The sequence below is a fragment of the Miniopterus natalensis genome, chromosome 20 (genome assembly GCF_054644295.1).
Source record: "Miniopterus natalensis isolate mMinNat1 chromosome 20, mMinNat1.hap1, whole genome shotgun sequence".
In the NCBI taxonomy this organism is placed as follows: Eukaryota; Metazoa; Chordata; class Mammalia; order Chiroptera; family Miniopteridae; genus Miniopterus; species Miniopterus natalensis.
Window position 1 is genome coordinate 4,163,739 of NC_142100.1, and position 20,780 is coordinate 4,184,518.

General features: G+C 45.9%; 2 protein-coding genes and 2 non-coding genes across 5 annotated transcripts in view; all 4 read left to right on the forward strand.

The window, feature by feature from the left end:
* CLMP (CXADR like cell adhesion molecule) overlaps positions 1–4,690 on the forward strand; it is a 98,155-nt gene extending 93,465 nt beyond the window's left edge. For both annotated transcript variants that reach the window (XM_087828569.1, XM_016217385.2), the window contains exon 7: positions 221–4,690. In XM_087828569.1, the coding sequence (XP_087684695.1) occupies positions 221–521 (301 nt within the window). In that variant the 3' untranslated portion in view covers positions 522–4,690. The remainder of the gene's footprint in view (positions 1–220) is intronic.
* A 1,766-nt stretch (positions 4,691–6,456) lies between these two features.
* On the forward strand, positions 6,457–11,252 carry HSPA8 (heat shock protein family A (Hsp70) member 8). The gene is made up of 9 exons (XM_016217398.2): positions 6,457–6,532; positions 7,425–7,634; positions 8,003–8,208; positions 8,466–8,618; positions 8,736–9,291; positions 9,499–9,701; positions 9,934–10,132; positions 10,307–10,539; positions 10,828–11,252. Exons 2-9 carry the CDS (start codon positions 7,430–7,432, stop codon positions 11,011–11,013), a joined length of 1,941 nt encoding a protein of 646 aa, XP_016072884.1. The 5' UTR covers positions 6,457–6,532; positions 7,425–7,429; the 3' UTR covers positions 11,014–11,252.
* On the forward strand, positions 9,341–9,427 carry LOC148090773 (small nucleolar RNA SNORD14). Its single transcript, XR_015716263.1, has one exon. It is a non-coding gene; the product is annotated as a small nucleolar RNA SNORD14 (small nucleolar RNA).
* LOC148090774 (small nucleolar RNA SNORD14) lies at positions 9,764–9,849 on the forward strand. The gene has a single exon (XR_015716254.1). It is a non-coding gene; the product is annotated as a small nucleolar RNA SNORD14 (small nucleolar RNA).
* Positions 11,253–20,780: the final 9,528 nt, after the last annotated feature.

Consider the following 20,780-nt stretch of genomic DNA (forward strand, 5'->3'; position numbering starts at 1 on the left):
TAACAGAGTTGATCTCTGAGCTAACAAAGGCCTAAGCCAAACATTAAGCCTCAGAAAATGGGGAAGTCCCCATTTGCCTCAATGACTGCCTTCCAATGGTATTACTTGAGGTTTCCAGCTTGAGGAGTTTATTGGGAACCCTCAGAAGGAAGCAACCATGGTGGAAACTATCACAGTCTTACCAGTATTAAATTCTATCTTTGCTGTTTTTTCTCTTCAGAGAAGATGCCGAGGCCCCGAAAGCCCGCCTTGTGAAACCGAGTTCCTCTTCTTCAGGCTCCCAGAGCTCACGCTCTGGCTCTTCCTCCACTCGTTCCACAGCAAATAGTGCCTCCCGCAGCCAGCAGACACTGTCGACCGAGGCAGCCCCCCAGCCAGGGCTGGCCACTCGGGTATACAGACTAGTGGAGCCAGAGGCGAGAGGTGCTGAACCAAAGAAAGTCCACCTTGCTACCCTGACCAAAGCAGAAACCGCACCCAGCACGATCCCCAGCCAGAGCAGACCCCTCCAAACTGTCTAATTACAGCGGACTTTGACTCCCATGCTTTCCTTGGAATCTTAGGACTTTTCTAGTCACCGTAGTTCAGTCACCAGCCACACAATCCCCTTGGGTCATGAGAGGTCACTTATGTAGCAGGGGACACTGCAAGGAACAGATTCAAAGGGGCACTCTCCTTACATGACATGAAACGAGAAAGAATGTAAGCTGATCATCTCCCAAAAGGGTTCAGACAAGAGTGGGGGGAAGCCGGGGTCCAAGTCTGTGTATTTGTTGACCAGGACAGGTCGTGAGAAAGGTTGAGGAAAGGGGAGGTGAACCCATGTAAAACTTCTCACCTGAGATGTTTTGTATCAACACTTCAAGTCACAGTTGTCAAGAAGAAATGAAGTGTTTTCTCATAAATTTTCTATGCCTTTCTGCAAACCTGTTGGATTATTGTTATCACCCAGAGAGTCAAGCAGAACCCACAGCCTTATATCACACCTCTGGACCATGTCCTGGGATTATCACTTCTGAGAAACTCCAAAAAAGGAAACGTCTCCTAATCTGTCTTGACCTCGTTTACCTTAAGATTTGGATATTAACTCAAGGGGAATTGAAATAATGGGAGATGGAGAACAACTGAGTTTCTCCCACTCTGTCCAGCACTAATTTCCCTCTACTTATATTGAACCATTAGAGAACTAAAAAAGGTGTCCAAAATGTGTGACAAGGGACTGAAAAACTTTTCATCTGAATGATGTTCAGAGGGTCACTGACAATTCAGAAATGTATACTGGAACAACGGTGGGTTTTCCCTCAAATCAGATGTCTCTAAGGACTTCCCTGCTGGACCTCTCTGGAACAAGAAAACATTCATTACATGTCATTTACCAAGGTCCTTAGAAAGAAGTCTTACAGCAAAAGAGAGATCTTTTAAAGATGCTGAAAGATCATCTGACGTACTATTATAGTCTTTCTGAGAACATACAAAACCAGAATTTCAAGACTGGACTAGAAAGGAAGATTACATCAATTTTCTTAATGTCATAAAATGGCATCAGGAAGTTTAGAATTGCACCAAACTTGGAGCATTCTCTATTTGTTTCATTTTAGAAAAGGGATGTGAACCTGGGACTTCTGATGATTCTAGGCCTTCAATTACCAGAAAGATCAGGGGTTGCCAACATTTCCTAATGGCACTGCAAATATGTCAAAATCATTCCTGCCTGAGAAGTGGAGAGAGAAAAGTTCAGTCTTTTACCAGCTTAGTCTCTAAGAAGTCTAGCTCTGGGCTATAGGAAAATGGAATTAACATTTAGGGAAGAGATGGTAAGGATTTCTAGTGAGTGGCAAGAGAGGTCTGGGTTAATGCCAGTTAACATTGATTATTGGCATCTTGGAAAGGCTTAGCAGAAATGGTTCACCGGGATAGCTCTCAAAAGAGCTGGTCCATGGGAAAAGAAAGAGGTCTGAAAAATTAAAAAAACAAACAGCAGCCTCCAATAAAATAACTTGCCCGTTTAATAGTTTTGACTACTATGCTACTCAAATTCATCCTATGCAAGAATTCAAAACCTGAAATAGCCCTTCGAGGACCCTAGTGCAAATGTCAACAGATCACTAGTAGAGCAAAAGATTTATTATTAGAAGGGCAACAGGCTACAGAAAAGAAAAAGTAATGCTGAACATGGTGATGAAAGCACTGCTTCTAAATCAGTTTAAAGGGAAAAGGTTGATCTAGGATTGTGCCCCATTTCTCTGGTTTTTCATTCCTACATTTAACTCTCACAAGTGTCCTCACATACTGCAAATGCATTCTTTCTAAAGCCCTTTAAGAAACGTGTTTGCCCTGGTCAGCGTGGCTCAGTGGTTAGAGTGTTGGCCCACACACTGAAGGGTAGTGGGTTCAATTCCCAGTCAAGGGTACATACCTGGGTTGCAGGTTTGATCCCTGGCCCCAATAGCAGCAACCAATCAATGTGACATATCGATGTTCTCTCTCTCTCCCCGCCCCCCTTCCTTCCACTCTCTATAAATCAATGGAAGAAATATCCTTAGGTGAAAATTAACAAAACAACAACAAAAGAAATAGGGGTTTATCCTTGGGTGAAAGTTTTCATCTGCGTTGTCTTACTCTAAAAAAGTTAAGAAGTAAGAGACATTAAGGAAGTAGTGTAAAGAATGTCTGGTGTTAGTTTAAGAGGGCTACCAAATTTGGAATGTTTCTTGTACTGATACTGCCTCATTGTAAGATATAAAATCCCTCACTTTACTTTTTCATTCTTCTGGTGGTGGTATCCAGCTTTGTATCATTTCTGCTATGTAATACTGAGAATTCTCATTCCCAGAGTACCTGAGCCAAAAGGGGGCATGGTGGAGGCTGCTGCTCTACCATCACTAGCAGTTTTGCTCTGATCATTATTTCCTACCTTTGAAAGTAAGGTTTCATGCCCACGCCTTTGAAAGTAGGAATCAGTCCCCTTTGCATGAAAAGGATGTTTAGGTTATTTAAACATGTAGTTATCAGAAGACTGAAATACCAGTTAAATACAGATTCTTTTGGAAATCTATTCACACTGGAAATCTACAAAAAAGTCACAAAACTGGTAACTACCTAAAACCTGAGAAATTCTAGGGCTTGTGGTGATGCCTTAGCAACGATAGTGTACTTCTCTGAGTCAGGCTTTTGGGTTCTATGTCAGGCTCTGGGCTTAAGATACATTTTGAGCCACTACTGTTTTCAAACCACATTCCATTAACTTTGCAAGTCAAATAAATTTGATTCTTGAACATGAAACAAAAAGGATAAAATCACTAAACGAGAGAAGAAAAATATGTTAGGAGGAAGATACAGAATGATGTGAATATTTAGAGAATAACCATTTCAATAAAATATATAAACCAAACTTAAAACTGTAATATAATAAAGCTGATGCCTTTGTTGTTACACTGTATAAAAACAATTTCAGAATTGCTGTTGCAAAAAGACAATAATTTTGCTTTATTTCTGTTAAGCCATTTATACTTTAACCTTAACTTCTAAGTTGCCTTGTAATTGGGACTTTGATCACAAAAAACAAGTATTTATTACAGATGCATTTGTACGGGCAATTAAAAAATAAGTAAGTAAAGGTGATACTGTAGGAGAGGCTGAAGCTCATATAACCTACACTGGGAATTTATTAGCTTTCTGCCAACTGAAGAACAGAAGAACTCAGACTGAGTATGGTCTATTATTTATTGATTTCAGTCACAGATATACCAAGCACGTTTTTCTCACAAGGTAAGATGCTAAATAGTACTGGAGATAACCAAGTGATGATGGAGTTCATGCTCGAGCCCGCCCTTACGACTTTATCAAAATAACCACCAATATTTACTATGCAAATATTTTATGCAAGGTAAAGTACAAACAGAAAAGTAAACACTAAGGGAGTCAAATAATTCTGAAAAAGTCACAGAATTATATGAGGTAATACAATACAGACAAAGCACTGAGAAAAGCGCTTGGCACGTGACAGGCATTCAAAAACGTTAATCATAACCCTCTTCCCAGTCAGCAACCCCAGGCCTCAGACCCCTGCACCGCCGCCCCCGTCAGTGCAGACACCGTGTTTGAAACCCTGTGCATTTAGAGGTGGTGACAAGACATTAATCATATCCTGAACTTTAAATATATAGATTCGGAATCATTCTATTTCATAAGAACACAGTCCGTCCTAGAACGCATTTTGAGTGACCAGAAACAGAGTTTATCTGTTCTGCTTTCAAAATCACTGTGATTCCACGGACTACCCCAAACCAGTGGAGTTGGGCCCCAGTTCTGTTTTCCCCTGGCTCAGTGGCTAAAACGTCGTAGGCAGTTCAGGGATTACAAAAACTGCAAAAGACAGGGTGTAGCTCAGAGGCTGTACTTAATAAACCGGGTGGGGAAAGGAAGACTGCAGACACCAAGAAAGGCGCCTGCCAGCGCGCACCTTCCTCTTTCGGGAGTCGGAGTTAGGGTGTTTCTAGAAAGGAAATAATTTACAGCGTAACTAAAAAAAAAAGACCAAAGAATCTGGAATCAATGAGCTACGTTTGACTGTAGCTCAGCTAGTTGTTTACTTCCCACAAATAACATCTCAACCTCATTTTTCTCCTAACAGGAGTGACTGATAAATATCTCAGAAAACTGTTTTGATTAAATGAGGTAACAAACGAAAGCATTACCGTGTCAAAGCATCATGTAAGTTTAACTTCCTGAGCGGTGCTCCACGGAATCAAGCGATCGTTCCCCCCAAAAGGCAAATAGAGAAAGAGAATCTGTTGGAGCGTCTCCGGGCTGCGCCGGCCCCGGGCCGAGGCGCCCGCCGCCGGAGGCGCCCGCTGGGGGCGGTCGGGGCGCCAAGGCCCCGAATGACCCGCGGGCAGCCCCCGCGCGCCCGGTACGCTCGGCGCCGCCTCGTGCCCTCCCCGAGGCCTCGCAGCGCCTCTGCGCCGCGTCCCGCTGAGATTTTGGAAAGTCAGAGCAGGGGAGGTACGACCTCACCTAGAGGCCCAACGTCTAACGCAAGGGCACGGCGCCCACAAACCGAGGCCCCCAGCGCCGGTTGGCCTGCAGGCAAAAAGCGCGAACCTCCTCTCCCCCATAACCGCGAGGTTGAGGGCGCGGGCGAGCGGAGGGGCTGAGCCGAGAAGCCGGTGTCCCGGCGGGGGTGGGCAGGGCAGCGGGCCCGGGCTCCCCCGGGGTCTGAGCAGGCCCCCCGGAGCTCCGCCCGGGGCGCGAGCCCCCAGTGCCCTCGTGGGACGACGGTGGTGGGTCTGCCTGTCTAGCCGGTCGCACCCCGCGCAGGCGGGACCCCAAACCGCAGGCTGGGTGCCCCTGGATAAGTCGTCCTAGGAGCGCCCAGGGCCCGGAGCCTTCACCCGGTGCCTTGGGGCCAGCGCTAGCCCGACGCACCCCGGCCACAAAACGTGGGTCCGGGGCACCTGGGAGGGTCTCGGGGTGCTGCAGTGCCCGGGCCGGGGTTCCGGGTGGGGAGGGTCTGGGGTGTCCGTAGGGCCGGGGGGCGGTGAGGACCTGGGGTGTCCGCAGGGTCCGGGTGGGGGAGGGTCTGGGGTGTCCGCAGGGCCCGGGAGGGGGGAGGGTCTGGGGAGTCCGCAGGGTAAGGGAGGGGAGGGTCTGGGGTGTCCGCAGGGCCCGGGAGGGGGGAGGGTCTGGGGAGTCCGCAGGGTAAGGGAGGGGAGGGTCTGGGGTGTCCCTAGGGCCCGGGGGGGGGGTCTGGGGCGTCCACAGGGCCCGGGTGGGGGAGGGTCCGGGGTGTCCGCAGGGCTGGGGTGGGGGTTCCGGGTGGGGGAGGGCCTGGGGTGTCCGCAGGGTCCGGGTGGGGGAGGGTCTGGGGTGTCCCTAGGGCCCGGGGGGGTTCTGGATGGGGGAGGGTCTGGGGTGTCCGCAGGGCCCGGGGGGGGAGGGGCGCGACAACCTTCGCGGCCATTTTGTCCTAGCCCGATTTCCGTCTTCTCCCGCGGCCCTCCGAGCCCTCCCCGCGCGCCCGCGCGCTCCCTCGGTGCCGCCCGCTCCGGGGCGCGGCCCGGGCCCCCGTCATTGGCTGGTCGCACGTGCGCCCGCCTTCTCCCTCCTCCCCCGCCCGCCCCCCCGCCCGCGCTGGCGGGGCGCACGCGCAGAAGCGGACGCGCCCTTCCCCCGCCCGGGTGACCGAGGACTCCCGCGCGCGGGCTCCGCGGCCCCACCCGCCCTTTCCCCGGGGCTGTTCGGAGAGTGGGGGCGAGAATGAAAGTTCCAGAACCCTGCGGTGAGTGCGTCATCGCGAGGCGGACTGGAGGGGGCGAGGCCCAGGGGCAGAGGCGCGTTAGTCATTGGGGCTGGTGTAGGCGGCTGCGCGCCCATTGGCCGAGGCAGCCTTGATGGGCAGCCGGCAGGGAGGGAGCCTTCTGGAAGGTTCTGAGAGAGGGTATAAGAGCCAGGGTGGCGGCGGAAGCCGGTCTCATTGAACGCGGGAGCAGCTGCCTAGGTCGGGTCTGTGCAAGCCGGGCGTACACTCAAGGTAAGGGCGAGGCCTCTGTCTTTCGAGCCTTTGGTAGTTTGGCAGAGAAACGGGGGACCCGGCGGGGCCGAGGCTGAGCGGATTTGCGGCGGCCGGAGGGGTCCCAGCGGCTCCTGTGCGCCTTGTGCGGCGAGCCTTCCGCCCAGGCGGGGAGGTTGGTTCAGGCGGGGAGGCGAGCGGGCGGGGGCGCAGGCCCGGTGGAGGAGCGGGCGGGGGGCTCAGGCCCGGTGGCCGAGCGGGCGGGGGGCTCAGGCCCGGTGGAGGAGCGGGCGGGGGGCTCAGGCCCGGTGGAGGAGCGGGCGGGGGGCGCAGGCCCGGTGGAGGAGCGGGCGGGGGGCGCAGGCCCGGTGGAGGAGCGGGCGGGGGCGCAGGCCCGGCACCCTCGGGAAGCAGGCAGCGACCGGCCTGCGCGGAGGGGGAGAGGAGGGGGCCGCATCCGATTTCCGGGCACGGGAAGTGGGGCGCCTTCCAGCCGCCCGTTCGTTCCCTGACACCCTGGTTAGATAAGTTCCTCCTAGGCTCTCAGAGGCAGCCGTCGTTGGCATGCGGCCAAGGTGGGGGAGGGCCCTTCCGAGAGCGCTCTGAATGCGGGCCGTGCGGCCTCCGGGAGCTGGGTTGTGGGGAAGTGCAGTGGAGGGACACAAGGTCGGGCCCGGGACCACGTGGTCGCCAGTGTCAGACCCTCCAGGCGGGTGCTTAAGCCAGGGGCGGGCTCTGCCGCGTGTGGGCCACAGGCAACCTGTACTGCAGCGGTGCCATCAACCCTCGCACGTGGTTACCGCCCGCAAGGGCCTTTTTGGGGGGGCTCATTACTAAGTGGTCACAGCTAAAAGGCTGACTTCACATTTAACAAAGGGAACGTTTCTAAGTGCTTAAACTTTTCTTTTTCCAGCAGCCATGTCTAAGGGACCTGCAGTCGGCATTGATCTTGGCACCACCTACTCTTGTGTGGGTGTCTTCCAGCATGGAAAAGTGGAAATAATTGCCAACGATCAGGGCAACCGAACCACTCCAAGTTATGTTGCCTTTACTGATACCGAACGATTGATCGGTGATGCTGCAAAGAATCAAGTTGCAATGAATCCTACCAACACGGTTTTTGGTAAGTTCCTAATTTCAAATAAAAATTATGGCATGAATTAAACTAGACTAGGAAGCATGCTCTTTGAGAGCCTCGAGTTTAAATTTAAGTGTGGCAGCCAGGAAAAACCTGAGAATTAGAAAAATCAAAAAGCTTAAATGAAATCAACTTGAGCCACAATCTTTAGATAGTTGCTTACTTAGGCTGAATTTTGAGGTATCTTAGGATATCAGGAAAACATGGATGAAATGTGCTGGCCTTTGTAGAAGTTGAAGTCAAATGAACTTTAGTTGGTAGGCATCTGCCTTAGTGCTTGAATAATGGAAAGCTAGGGTATTTGAAAAAGTAGAAGTAAATTGATCAGGATTTCCATTTGATGTTTTTTGTAGATGCCAAGCGCTTGATTGGACGTAGATTTGATGATGCCGTTGTCCAATCTGATATGAAGCATTGGCCCTTCATGGTGGTGAATGATGCTGGCAGGCCCAAGGTCCAAGTAGAATACAAGGGAGAGACCAAAAGTTTCTATCCAGAAGAGGTGTCGTCTATGGTTTTGACAAAGATGAAGGAAATCGCAGAAGCCTACCTTGGGAAGGTGAGTAATGTAGTGTTAGAGGGATAAGGTATAGCTGGAGATTAGAACACCAAATATTTAGGTTTTCTGGCGAGTGGATAACTTGGGTTTTAACTGACCAAGAATATACAGAATTGTAGTTATCAGGAGTTGGCCCATTTATTTTCACCAGAATATTTTCTGTAATTTGTTCTATTCTGAGTGCAGGTGCAATAGGTGCTCATGGGACTAGTGTGCTTCTGGGCTACAATAGTTACTTTTTTTCCCCCTATTTCTAGACTGTTACCAATGCTGTTGTCACAGTACCTGCATATTTCAATGACTCTCAGCGTCAGGCTACCAAAGATGCTGGAACTATTGCTGGTCTCAATGTACTTAGAATCATCAATGAGCCAACTGCTGCTGCTATTGCTTATGGCTTAGACAAAAAGGTATGTACCATTTGTGTGGCATACCCTGCATTGCTTTAACATTAAATTTGAACCTTAGTAAAAATAAGTTGAGTCATCAGGAACTTAGATAACAAGTAATCTTTATTTTAATGGCAGGTTGGAGCTGAAAGAAATGTGCTGATCTTTGACTTGGGAGGTGGCACTTTTGATGTGTCAATCCTCACAATTGAAGATGGAATCTTTGAGGTCAAATCTACAGCTGGGGACACCCACTTAGGTGGAGAAGACTTTGACAACAGAATGGTCAACCATTTCATTGCAGAGTTCAAGCGCAAGCATAAGAAGGACATCAGTGAGAACAAGAGGGCTGTCCGGCGCCTTCGTACTGCTTGTGAACGTGCTAAGCGTACTCTCTCTTCCAGTACCCAGGCCAGTATTGAGATTGATTCGCTCTATGAAGGAATCGACTTCTATACCTCTATCACCCGTGCCCGATTTGAAGAATTGAATGCTGACCTTTTCCGTGGCACCCTGGACCCTGTAGAGAAAGCTCTTCGGGATGCCAAGCTTGACAAGTCCCAGATCCATGATATTGTCCTGGTGGGTGGTTCTACTCGTATCCCCAAGATTCAGAAACTCCTGCAGGACTTCTTCAATGGCAAAGAGTTGAATAAGAGCATCAACCCTGACGAGGCTGTTGCTTACGGTGCAGGTAATCCCACTATCCTAGCTGGAATGGTTCTGAGAGGCTTGAACTTGACTCGCTGTGATGAGTGATTCTTAAACATTCGTAGTTTCCACTAAAAGCTTAGCTAATGATGGTCTAACTTCCTTGGATGTCTGAGCGATTGAAACTTGTTAGTGAAAAAATGAGTTGTGTGGCACTTTTTTTTTTTAAACTAACTGCTTTTTAATCCAGCTGTCCAGGCAGCCATTCTTTCTGGAGACAAATCTGAAAATGTTCAAGATTTGCTGCTGTTGGATGTCACTCCTCTTTCCCTTGGGATTGAGACTGCTGGTGGAGTCATGACTGTCCTCATCAAGCGCAATACTACCATTCCTACCAAGCAGACACAGACCTTCACTACCTACTCTGACAATCAGCCTGGTGTGCTCATTCAGGTATGTTTCTCTCTTATCTTGCTGACATTCTGAGAGGCCCTATAAAACGGGGGGAAACTAGTCCGCTATGATGATGGATTCCAAAACCATTCGTAGTTTCCACCAGAAGTCTCGTGTTGGCCAATTCCTTCCTTGGATGTCTGAGCGGTCAGTCTTCCCTAATTGAGCTCTTAATACTAAAAACTAGCACAGAAATCTTGTAATTTCATAGTAATTTCTATTTTCTACCAAGGTTTATGAAGGTGAGCGTGCCATGACCAAGGATAACAACCTGCTTGGCAAGTTTGAACTCACAGGCATACCTCCTGCACCTCGTGGTGTTCCTCAGATTGAAGTCACTTTTGATATTGATGCCAACGGCATCCTCAATGTCTCTGCTGTGGATAAGAGCACAGGAAAAGAGAACAAGATCACCATCACTAACGACAAGGGTAAGCGGAAGCACAATTTTGAGTGTGTCAATGCCATCTGGACTTAGATATGCTTTGGGTCTTCATGGTTGCATGCTCGAAATATTTCTGCTGCCCCTTGCCCAGGGCATTTAGCCAAGATGGGGGGTTGTAGGTTTCAAACATTTAATAGGCCATGCCTAAATAACTCCACAGGTCGTCTGAGCAAGGAGGACATTGAGCGCATGGTCCAGGAAGCTGAGAAGTACAAAGCTGAAGATGAGAAGCAGCGGGACAAGGTGTCCTCAAAGAATTCCCTTGAGTCCTATGCGTTCAACATGAAAGCAACTGTTGAAGATGAAAAACTTCAAGGCAAGATCAATGATGATGACAAACAGAAGATTCTTGACAAGTGCAATGAAATCATCAACTGGCTTGATAAGAACCAGGTATGTAAATTCTTTAAAATTGAGAGTAGTGGGTGGGTGTAGGGCTTTAGTAAATGCTTCATTGGGTTTACAAATTCATAGGGTCACAATGATGAATGGTCCAAACATTCGCGGTTTCCACCAGAATTAGTTGTGATGGTAATTAGCTTCCTTCCTTGGATGTCTGAGTGACCAGAGATTTCATACATAGGCTTTGTTACGGTGACAGTAGTGTCTAATGTCTTAGCGGATTGCATCAGGTGTGTAAAGCTGGATTTTGGTAGTAAAACATTTTGTTACCCTTCTCAGACTGCAGAAAAAGAAGAGTTTGAACATCAGCAGAAAGAGTTGGAAAAAGTCTGCAACCCCATCATTACCAAGCTGTACCAGAGCGCAGGAGGCATGCCAGGAGGAATGCCTGGAGGCTTCCCTGGTGGTGGAGCTCCTCCATCTGGTGGTGCGTCCTCTGGGCCCACCATTGAAGAGGTTGATTAAGCCGTCTTTGAGCGTAGATTTAGCATTGTTCCACACAAAATAACTGAAGGACCCAAATTTGTAGCAAATTCCGTGGCAGTTTTAAAAGTTGAGCTTCTGTATTGGTAAATAACTGGGCATTCTTGATACTTGAATATGGATTATGTGCACAGGGAGAAAAAATAAAGCACTTTATAACACTGTATTGTAAAGTGGAAAATGCAACATCATAAATAAAACTATTTGAAATTGGCACCATACACTTGTCTGACTCCATGTTTGATGAGGGCAGCATTAAGTTCCTGGGGTTGGATTTCCCCTCACCTAAATACTTCTACAGCAGTATTTGGGTTGTCAAATACAGATTGCTATACGTCAGCACACTCCTCAGGAAGGTTTTGAGTGAAAGGAAATCGGAGAAATTTAGTTTGGACCTCTCTAGGCTTGTTAATAATAGCAGTCACTATTAGCCCTAAAATTGAACTACAGATACCATAATTAATGCTTTTCAAGATGGAGTACTTGTGTGGAAGGAAGGTGAACTGACACCAAAGTTCAAATGCTTCACCTCCCTGAACAAATCCTAAAGGTTCCATTTTTCCTCATTTGAATTTATTGGGTGATAATTGAAGTTCTATAGGTCTCAGGTGCACAATTCTATAATTTACATGTTGTATTGTGTGTTAACCACCCCAAGTAATTGGTGATAATCACAGCCTCACCCACAAAATAAGTAGGCTAGAGAAGCAGAAGCTGATAGTGGGTAATGTGTTCTAACTAGTGGACAGCTTTTAGGTAACTGCATAGGCGCAAAGGCCTTAATGGTTCACTTATTGCTGGGTTATGTTAGCAAAGAATCTTGTGAGTCACTTTGTCCTGATGTGCTTCCATTTCCTCAAGCCTGAACCAAGGTAATTGCACCACCTGGCCATGTGTAGATCTAGCAAACATCCCTGGTGGTCAGTTTAGAATTATAGTGTCACAATTAAGGCTTAGAGAACCCTCCTCACTCGCCCTCATGGTTCTTGAGTAAAATCCAAGTGGTATTTCATGGACTACAATCTGATTTCATAAAAACAGTCTCCAGTAACCACAATTCTCAGCATTAGCCTAGTTCAGTGAACATAACCAAGAGGCTGCCATTCATAGAACAGCTGCAGCTAATAATTATTAAGTTTGATCAGTGAGAAGTTACAGAAAAATGGCACTTTATGTGGATGGGGGAAAACACATTGCTGGGCCTGTGTAATAGAAAATAATTGGAGTTTGGGAGAAGGGTGGGAACTGTATGCTGTATTTTCAGTTAATCTGAACAAGAATGTGTTTACAGGTGACACAGGTTCAGAGAAGTTGAGTAACTTCAAACTGGGGGAGGAGATCCAGGCATTCAAATTCTGGTAAACTTGACTCTAAAACCTGTATTTTTGTTCCTACATAGTATAGTGAATTGTGAAGTGTCAGCTCATCTCAATTGAGAGATTTACTCCAAAACCTGTTTTTATCTGCGATTGGAAGTCAAGTACACACGCAATGACGTGCTTAGTTTGGTCCTGTTGAGTTTGCGTTCCCATTGTGTTTTCCCCACTGCTTTGGGTATCCACAATTGCAGGTTTACCTTTGCAAGTAGAAGTCTAAGCAATTGGGTTTTGAGGATCCCAATGATTCAAATCAATTTTTGTCTTTTACTTCGTTTTGTTTTGCTTTTAATCAGGTTTCTGCTGTGGGCTGAGCCCTGGCTGAGGGAGTAGACACAAAGCTAGTAAAGAGATGTTCCACTCATAAATATCTACAGGGTAGCAGGAGAGACTGACATACACAAGATGAATTGAGGACAATTACAAAGTGATATTAGGATGCATTAAATAGTCTAATTATTGTGGGAAGTCCCTGGAGAGTATTATATAAATTTATTGGCGAAAACTTGAAGATGCAGGCAAGGTGGCCATAGGAATACCAGCATCTACCCTTTTCCGTTCACTTTAGTGTTAACAAATGGCTTCCACTTTTGATTCTAACAACCTTAACGTGGGAAGATGGGCTGGATAGTCTAGCTCTGCTTGCGTAAGTCTGTGTAGGGCGGCATGAACAGAACCATTTTACTTTTGCATGAATTCTTGTAAGGAGGTGGTTGTAAGGGAATGTCCTGGCCTAGACGGCTGGTTCTGAAATTTGCACAGGGCACTACTGGGCTGGGAAGAAAGCAAAAACTTCACTATCCCTCAACCTCCATGTCCAGCTTTAAGAGTTAGCAATAACATGGTTGTCTTTTAACCTGTTTTTAGTACCATAACTTGTTTTACTAAATAGTAATTGTTACACTTTTAAGCTACTAAGAAAATAGCTGTTAACCCTCATCGGAGGATATTTTTTCCATTGCTTTTTTTATAGAGTAGAAGGGAGGGAGGAAGGCAGAGAGGAGAGAAACATTGATGTGAAAGAGAGACATCAATTGGTTACCTCCTGCACACTCCCTGACCAGGGCGGGGGATCAAACCTACAACCCACATACGTGCCCTTGACCTCCGGGAACCAAACCCGAGACCCTTTGGTGGTGCACAGGCTGACACGCTAACCACTTGGCAGCACCAGCCAGGGCAGGAAATAACTTATCTTTAAAGCCACAGCAACACATTTAGCCCTAACAATATTACTGTAATATTTATGTACTTAAAATGTAAAGAACTAATGATAATGCTTTTACACAATCCTTTTCTCAAACAGTTTTTATTGAGTACCTATAGTGGTCAAGGACCTGTGGTTTCATAGTCAAAAATAACGTTTTGGATTTTGTGAAGATAGAATGGAGTGACTGCTGAGGCATACATAGGAAAGTGCTGGGAAGTCTGTATATGGGTGTAAGGACACCTTTGTGCACCAGATGGCAGTAGCTGTTTATAAAACAACTACCAGGGCAGATGGGAGAAGTTGCTGGACCATTTTTTTCCCCAGTACAGTTTGTGCTTTTTTTCTTCAAATTTTCATTGAATTTATTGGGGTGACACTGGTAAATAAAATTATGTAGGTGTAAGTGTACAGTTCTATAATGCATTATCTGTAATCTGTATATGGGTGAGGCAAAAGCAGGTTTACAGTTCCTATGGAAAATAATACAATAATAATACAGAAATAAACTCTGTTTTGGGCACTCACAACTGTAAGTCTAATTTTGCCCCACTGTGTATTGTATTGTGTGTTCATCCCACCCCCCAGTCAAGTCTCCTTCCATCACCATTTATCCCCCCTTTACCAACTTCTACCTGCCCCACTCCCGAGGTTTGTGCTTTTTGTGTGTTTCCCACATTGCCTAACTGAAGGATAGCAAAAACTGAGGAAGAAAGCCCCAAATATTCACATTTGAGTTCCAGGCATTCCCAGCCAAGTTGAGCAAGTGCCCTGCTTGGAGAATATGACTTTTATACCCAAATGCATTGTGTGTGGGTGGAGGAGATACAGGCATAGCTTTGAAACATGGAGGGAAAAAAGGTAAAGCTCCATGGGAAGAGAAATAACCTTTCCTGATCCACTTTGCTAGTTTAAGCTCCCCCATTACTTCCCTCATCACCCTTGAACTTCCACTCTTGGGACTCTCATCACACTTGTGTGAAGCACTTGCATTCCCCACCAAACTTAAACCCAAGAATATAAGAATATTCACAAACTCCTGTATTCCCAGTGCTTGGCACATTATAAGCAGGCATATAATATTATCAAACAAATAAAAAGTGTGTTTACTCATTTGTTGGGTTGAGAGCAGGCACCTAAGAATGGGCTTTATAATGAATCCGTTATGGTCGTGGCTCTTGGAGTGGTGACAGGGTGGCTGGCTGGCTGGCTGAACTCGGACTCTCTACAGATCTTTGCTAGAGGTGCTCCTTGCAGGTTTGCGGAGCCAGCATTACAGTTGCATGAAATGAGGGGTAAGTGGATCAAGCTTGTGCAGCACTGGCCAAATGGAAGTTGGCAATAACCACTGCCTAAATCTTGGACCTACAGGACCACCTGATGTCTTTAGATTGCCACCCCCAGACGGGTGGTGTGTGGAGTGAGTGGGGTGAGCAGAGGCAGTGCAGCTAGTTTTTGCGATATGAGAGGACAAGCAGAGCCTGCCCGGAGGAGTGGGGGCTGCCCTAAAGCTAGGCCACAGTTCAGAATGTTCAGAGGATGCCAGCCCCAGAGCCCTACGAAAAAGGCCGCAAAACTTCTTGACCTTGGATTAGACAAAGGTTTCTTAGCTAGGACACCAAAAGCACAAGCAACAAAAGAAAAAAATAGATATATTGGACTTCATAAAATTACAAACGTTTGTGCTTCAAAGGACACCATCAAGAAAGTAGAGACAAGCCACAGAACTGGAGAAAGTATTTGCAAGTCATATATCTAATAAGGCCTGGTATCCAGAGTATATCAAAAACACTTTGAGCCCCAGCCAGGTAGTTTGGTTGGTTGGAGCATCGTCCCACACACCAAAAGATTTCAGGCTTGATTCCTGGTCAGGGCACACACCTAGGTTGTGGGTTCGATCCCCGGCCAGGGCGTGAATGGGAGATAACCAATCAATGTTTCTCACATCGATGTTTCTCTCTCCCTGTCTCTCTCTAAAAAGCATTGAGAACATATCCTCAGGTGAGGATTTAAAGAAAACACCAAAACCAATTTGATAATAAAAAAAGACAAGTCAATTTTTAAAATAGACAAAAGGTCTGAATAGGTATCTCTTCAAAGGAGATATACAAAGAACGAATGAGTGCATGAAATGCTGCTCAAAATCATTGGTCATCAGTGAAATGCAACTCAAAATCACAGAAACAGCCTCACACCCACTAGGACGGCTACAATAAAAAAGACAAGGTCACCTTGACCAGGATGTGGAGAAACGAACCCTCACACACTGACATGTGAATGTAAAATGGTTCAGCCACTTTGGAAAACAGCTGGCAGTTCCTGAAAAAGTTAAACATAGAATTAGTATTTGACTCAGGCATTCTACTCCTATTATGTAACCCAAGAGAAATGAAAACACACGTCCACACAAACATTTGTACACAAATGTTCATAGCAGTATTATTGCAACAGCCCAAACGTCCATCAGCTGATGAATGCATGAATAAAATGTAGTACATTCATACAGTGGAATATTTAGCCATAAAAAGGAATGAAGTACTGGTACATGCTACAACATGGATGATCTTTGAAAGCAGGGCAGTCACAAAAGTCTGCATTATATATGATTATATTTATATGAAATACCCAGAATAGACAAGTCTTTTGAGACAGAAAGTAGGTTGGTGGTTGTCTAGGGCTGGGAGAAAGAAGGGCTGGGGAGAAATGCTGTTATTGCAAATGGGTATGGGGTTTTGTTTTGGGATGAAATCATTCTAAATTGATTGTAGTAATGGTTGCCCAATCCTGTGACTATACCAAAAATATAGAATTGTACACTTTAAATGGGTGAATTTTGTGATATGCGAATTACATTTCTCAATGAAGCAGCGTTATGATTTTTTTTAAGCCAAGAAAAGAAAAGAAAAGGCTGCAAAGCTGATTTCCCCAAGGGGGGGGAGAATGAATATAAATTAGATGAGAGAGTGCTAACTGGGAAGGCGGGGGAGGAGGGACAGTGGAAATGTGAGATGAGATACAAGATTCTTGCTCTCAAGGAGTGAAGTAATTGTGGCTTGTTTTCTCTTTCCCAGCTTGACTGACGTATAAGTGACATATAATATTGTATTAAGTTTAGTTTTTATTTGATACACTTACCTATTGTGAAATGATTACCCCTGTGGGGTTAATTAACACCTCCGTCACCTCACAAATTATCATTCCTTTTTTGTGGTGAAAACATTCAAGAATATAATACAGTGTGGTTAACAATAATCACCATGCTGTACATTAGATCCTCAGGAGTTACTCATTTGTCTTATAACTGGAAGTCTGTACCTGTTGGTCAACATCCCCCCATTTTCCCCAACCCCTGTGCTGTTATTATCTGTGTCATTTGAGACACTGAACTCTCATACCAAGGTGATACAGGTTTTATATCTATGGATTGAAAAAATTAGATTGGACTGAAAAGAAAGCAGGCTGCAGGCAAGTGATCACTTGGAAAGACATTAGAAGTAGTCACCAGAAATCTCTTCTCTTGTTTGCTGACTTAGTGCTTTTCATATTTCCGTCTAGCAGAGACCTGCTCTGCTGTTTACTAGGTGTGTGACCTTAAACGAATTATTCTTTCTGAAGCTGAGTTTCTCTTTTTAATTCTCACCTGAGAATATTTTTTCCATTGCTTTTCAGAGAGAATGGGAGGGGGGGGGGGGGAGAGAGGCAGAGACATCTATGTGAGAGAGACACATTGATTCGTTGCCTCCTGCACCTGCCCCAACCGGGGCTGGGGTTCGATCCTGCAACCAAAGTACATGCCCTTGGCCACAATTGAACTGGGGACCCTTCAGTCTGCAGACCGATGCTCTAATAACCACGGAGCCAAACCGGCTAGAGCTGAAGCTGAGTTTGTTTACCTATGAAATGGGATTTGGTACACAACCATTTGGTTTGTTATTAGGAGTAAGTGAGCCAGTATATGTGGAGCATTGAGCTCTGTGCCTGACTCATAGAATAAGTGCTCAATAAAAGTTATTAACAATTAATTATTAACTATTAAATAATAATTTTAAAATTTCCCAAGGCTGCAAAAACAGAGTACCCAAAACTGTATGGCTTAAAATGATCGAAATGTATTGTCTCCCAGCTCTGGAGGCTAGCCTGAAATCAAGGCATTGGTGGGACCTGCCCTCTCTGAATGCACAGGGCAGAAACTGTCTCCCGCCTCTCTCCTAGCTTCGCGTAGCTCAGGTGCGCCTTGGCTCATAGATGCATCAGTCCAGTCACATGGCTGTCTTCTTCACATGTATTTTCACATTGTTTCCACTCTGTACTTCTCTTTCTGTGTCCAAATTTCCCTTATTTCTATAAGTACACCAGTCATATTGAATTAGGCCCCACCCTAATGACCTCATTTTTATATTTGATTATGTCTGTAAAAACCTATTTCCAAATAAGGTCAAATCATTGTGAGATTGTGATAGTGGGGATTAGTACTTCACTTTATCTCTTCTGGGGGGTGGAGACACAATTCAACCCAAAACATCACATTGCCTGTTATCACAGAAGAGAAATCCTCTCCCCAGCTTTTGCACAAAAATAGAAAGTAAGCCCTAGACGAAATTCAAAAATACCTGTTCTTTCAAGGGGCCAACAAAAACGCCTTTTAATTACAGTCTCGTTCCCTGAAGCAGGTCCCACCACAGACCACCAGCTGTGGGCAGTGTTCCCCTCTATCCCTTTACCAGCCTGCTGTCCCTCCAGATCCCCAAACAATGCCTAATTCTATTATCTCCAGTGATTTCCCCGTGGGCAGCAGTTTATTTCTGTCATCACGTCTCTGGTGAAATCTTTAGCTGTGAAATGTTTAGTCCAATCCCAGCAAATCGTGTGTAGTATTAACATGTCACAAGCTGCCCGCGGCCTGCATTATGTGGTAATTTGGAAGCGAGAGAAGCGATAATACAGGGCCAGGCTTCCTTTGTGAGCTCGCATTAATGCTGGAGCTGGTGATGTCAATTGACAGCCTATCGATTTGGGCTAATAGTGCATCAAGGGGGCAGAATGGGGCGAGGCAGGGAATAAAGGATAGCGGCCAGTCACCAGGATCCTGGTGGCTTTCAATCTATTATTGTCCTTTTAAATGCAACTTCCACGTCAACTGCATTTCCTTCCCCCAGCTCCACCTGCTGTGCTGAGCTGTGAAGCCAGTGGGCTGCCACCACCAGAGTGGCCCAGAGTTCCCCAGTATTGATTCTTTGATGCTCTGGGGTGTGAATTGTAATTATTTCATTAAGCCCTTTAATGGGTATCAACTATGAACCTTCCCCATCCCAGGCTGGGGTAGCCAGGGCAAGGTCTGCGTCATTAATCTGTGTTCATCTCGTTGCCACCAATTGTCCTACCCTCAACCCTTTTTCCCCCTCCTATTATTGTGTCCATAGTTTTAGTGGGAAGCAGGTCGATCTACTCTCTGAGAGGAGCTGGGAGGGGCAGTGGGCTGATTTGGGGAGGCCACGGCTGAGCAGATTGCACTGCTGGCTACTCACACTAAGGGGCTCGCTAATCACCCGGTCAGATCTGCTCTGCCCAGTTCTGGTTTCCTGTGCAAGGAGGCAATGCCCAGGACCTTGGCACAAAGCAAGAGATCTTGCAGCCACTTCCTTGTGTGGCTTTGAGTCCTGTTATAGCTCAGGAGTATTGCACACCTTCACTTAAGTCATTCATGAATCTTACTGGAGGGCTGTGCATATGAAGATGTACAAAACAAAGCCTTGTGCCTTTGGGTCGCCTCAGCTCTCGTAAGGGGTAGAGGGATCGATAGGTGAATAGGTAGAAAGAAGACACTAAGGGGCACTGAGAAGGGGCAAAGTACAGAGAGCGGTGGCAACTGATGGAAGGGGCTTCCTGGGGAGGCAATTTATTTTTTAAATATATCTTTATTGATTTCAGAGAGAGGAAGGGAGAGGGAGAGAGATAAATTTCCGTGATGAGAGAGTCATTGATCGACTGCCTCCTGCACGCCCCCTGCTGGGGATCGAGCCCCAAACTCAGGCATCCTAGGTCGATGCTCAGCCGATGAGCCACACCGGCCGGGCTGGAGGGATGGATTTTAAACTGAACCTGAAGAGTGAGTAGGAATAGTCACGGGAAAGAGGAAAGGCACCCTCGTCACTGGGAACAGCATTTTCAAAGGCCTGGAAGTGAAAGAGAGAAGGCACATGAAGTCTGGGGGACCTCATCTAGTTAAGTACCAGGAGGAAAACAGTCTCTCCCCAGCCCCAGTTTCTTATCTTCTACCCACCTGCCATTGTGATGAATCTCATTAGGAGACTTAGTAAGCTCCCAGTCCCATGTGGCATTTCCCATCATTTTATCACATGCAATCTTGTTTCCACTCTACTTTCTTTTAGGCCAAAAGTGATTTTTATCTCAGGTCCTTCACTTGTTTGGTTTGTGTGGGGGTCTTAAAACACGTTCACAATTTTTCTTAACACTGTTATCATCAAGGTATGGAGTCTTATTCTTCTCTCCTTGAATGTGGGCCATTTTCAGGGGCTGACTTCTACTGGGTAGAATGTGCAGTGAGTAACACTGGGTAACTTCCAAGTCTAGGTTATTAAATCCATGATGCTTCCATCTGGCCCTCTGGACAGTCACTGTACGAGTCGTCAGCTGCCCTGTATGAGAGACCTTGAGTGAGAACTGGTCAGCTGAGACCAGTCAACTCCCAGTTCCAGAGCAAAATAAATGATTATTATTGTTTTAATTTACTATTTTAGGGTGATTTGTTACACAGTTATATTTGGCTAAGTTTGTGTTTGAGTCAGTTTGATTACTATGACTTTATAGTGAGTCTTAAAACCAGGTACTATGAGTCCCCCAACTTTGTTTTTCTTTTTAAAGTTTGTTTTGAGTCTTCTAGATCTTTTGCTTTTCCATGTAAATTTAAAAAATTATCTCAATTTTTAAAAAAATAGCCTGCTTCAATTAAAATTGTGATTTTAATTGACTCTATAGACTAAATTGGGTAAAGTTGACATCTTAATAATGTTGAGTATCAGTCCATGAACATGGTATATTTCTCTTCATTTATTTAGGTCTTTAAAAATTTCTATCAGCAATGTTTTGAGGTTTAGAATGAAGAAATCTTGTATCTTTCGTTAAATTGGTTCCTAGTTACATTTTTA

Bases quoted from the DNA above. Each gene is read 5' to 3' on its own strand.
- HSPA8 (XM_016217398.2), top strand. From the start codon at position 7,430: ATGTCTAAGGGACCTGCAGTCGGCATTGATCTTGGCACCACCTACTCT. The intron at 8,619-8,735 runs GTATGTACCATT...TTTTAATGGCAG, and splicing joins CTTATGGCTTAGACAAAAAG to GTTGGAGCTGAAAGAAATGT. The intron at 9,702-9,933 runs GTATGTTTCTCT...TTTTCTACCAAG, and splicing joins AGCCTGGTGTGCTCATTCAG to GTTTATGAAGGTGAGCGTGC.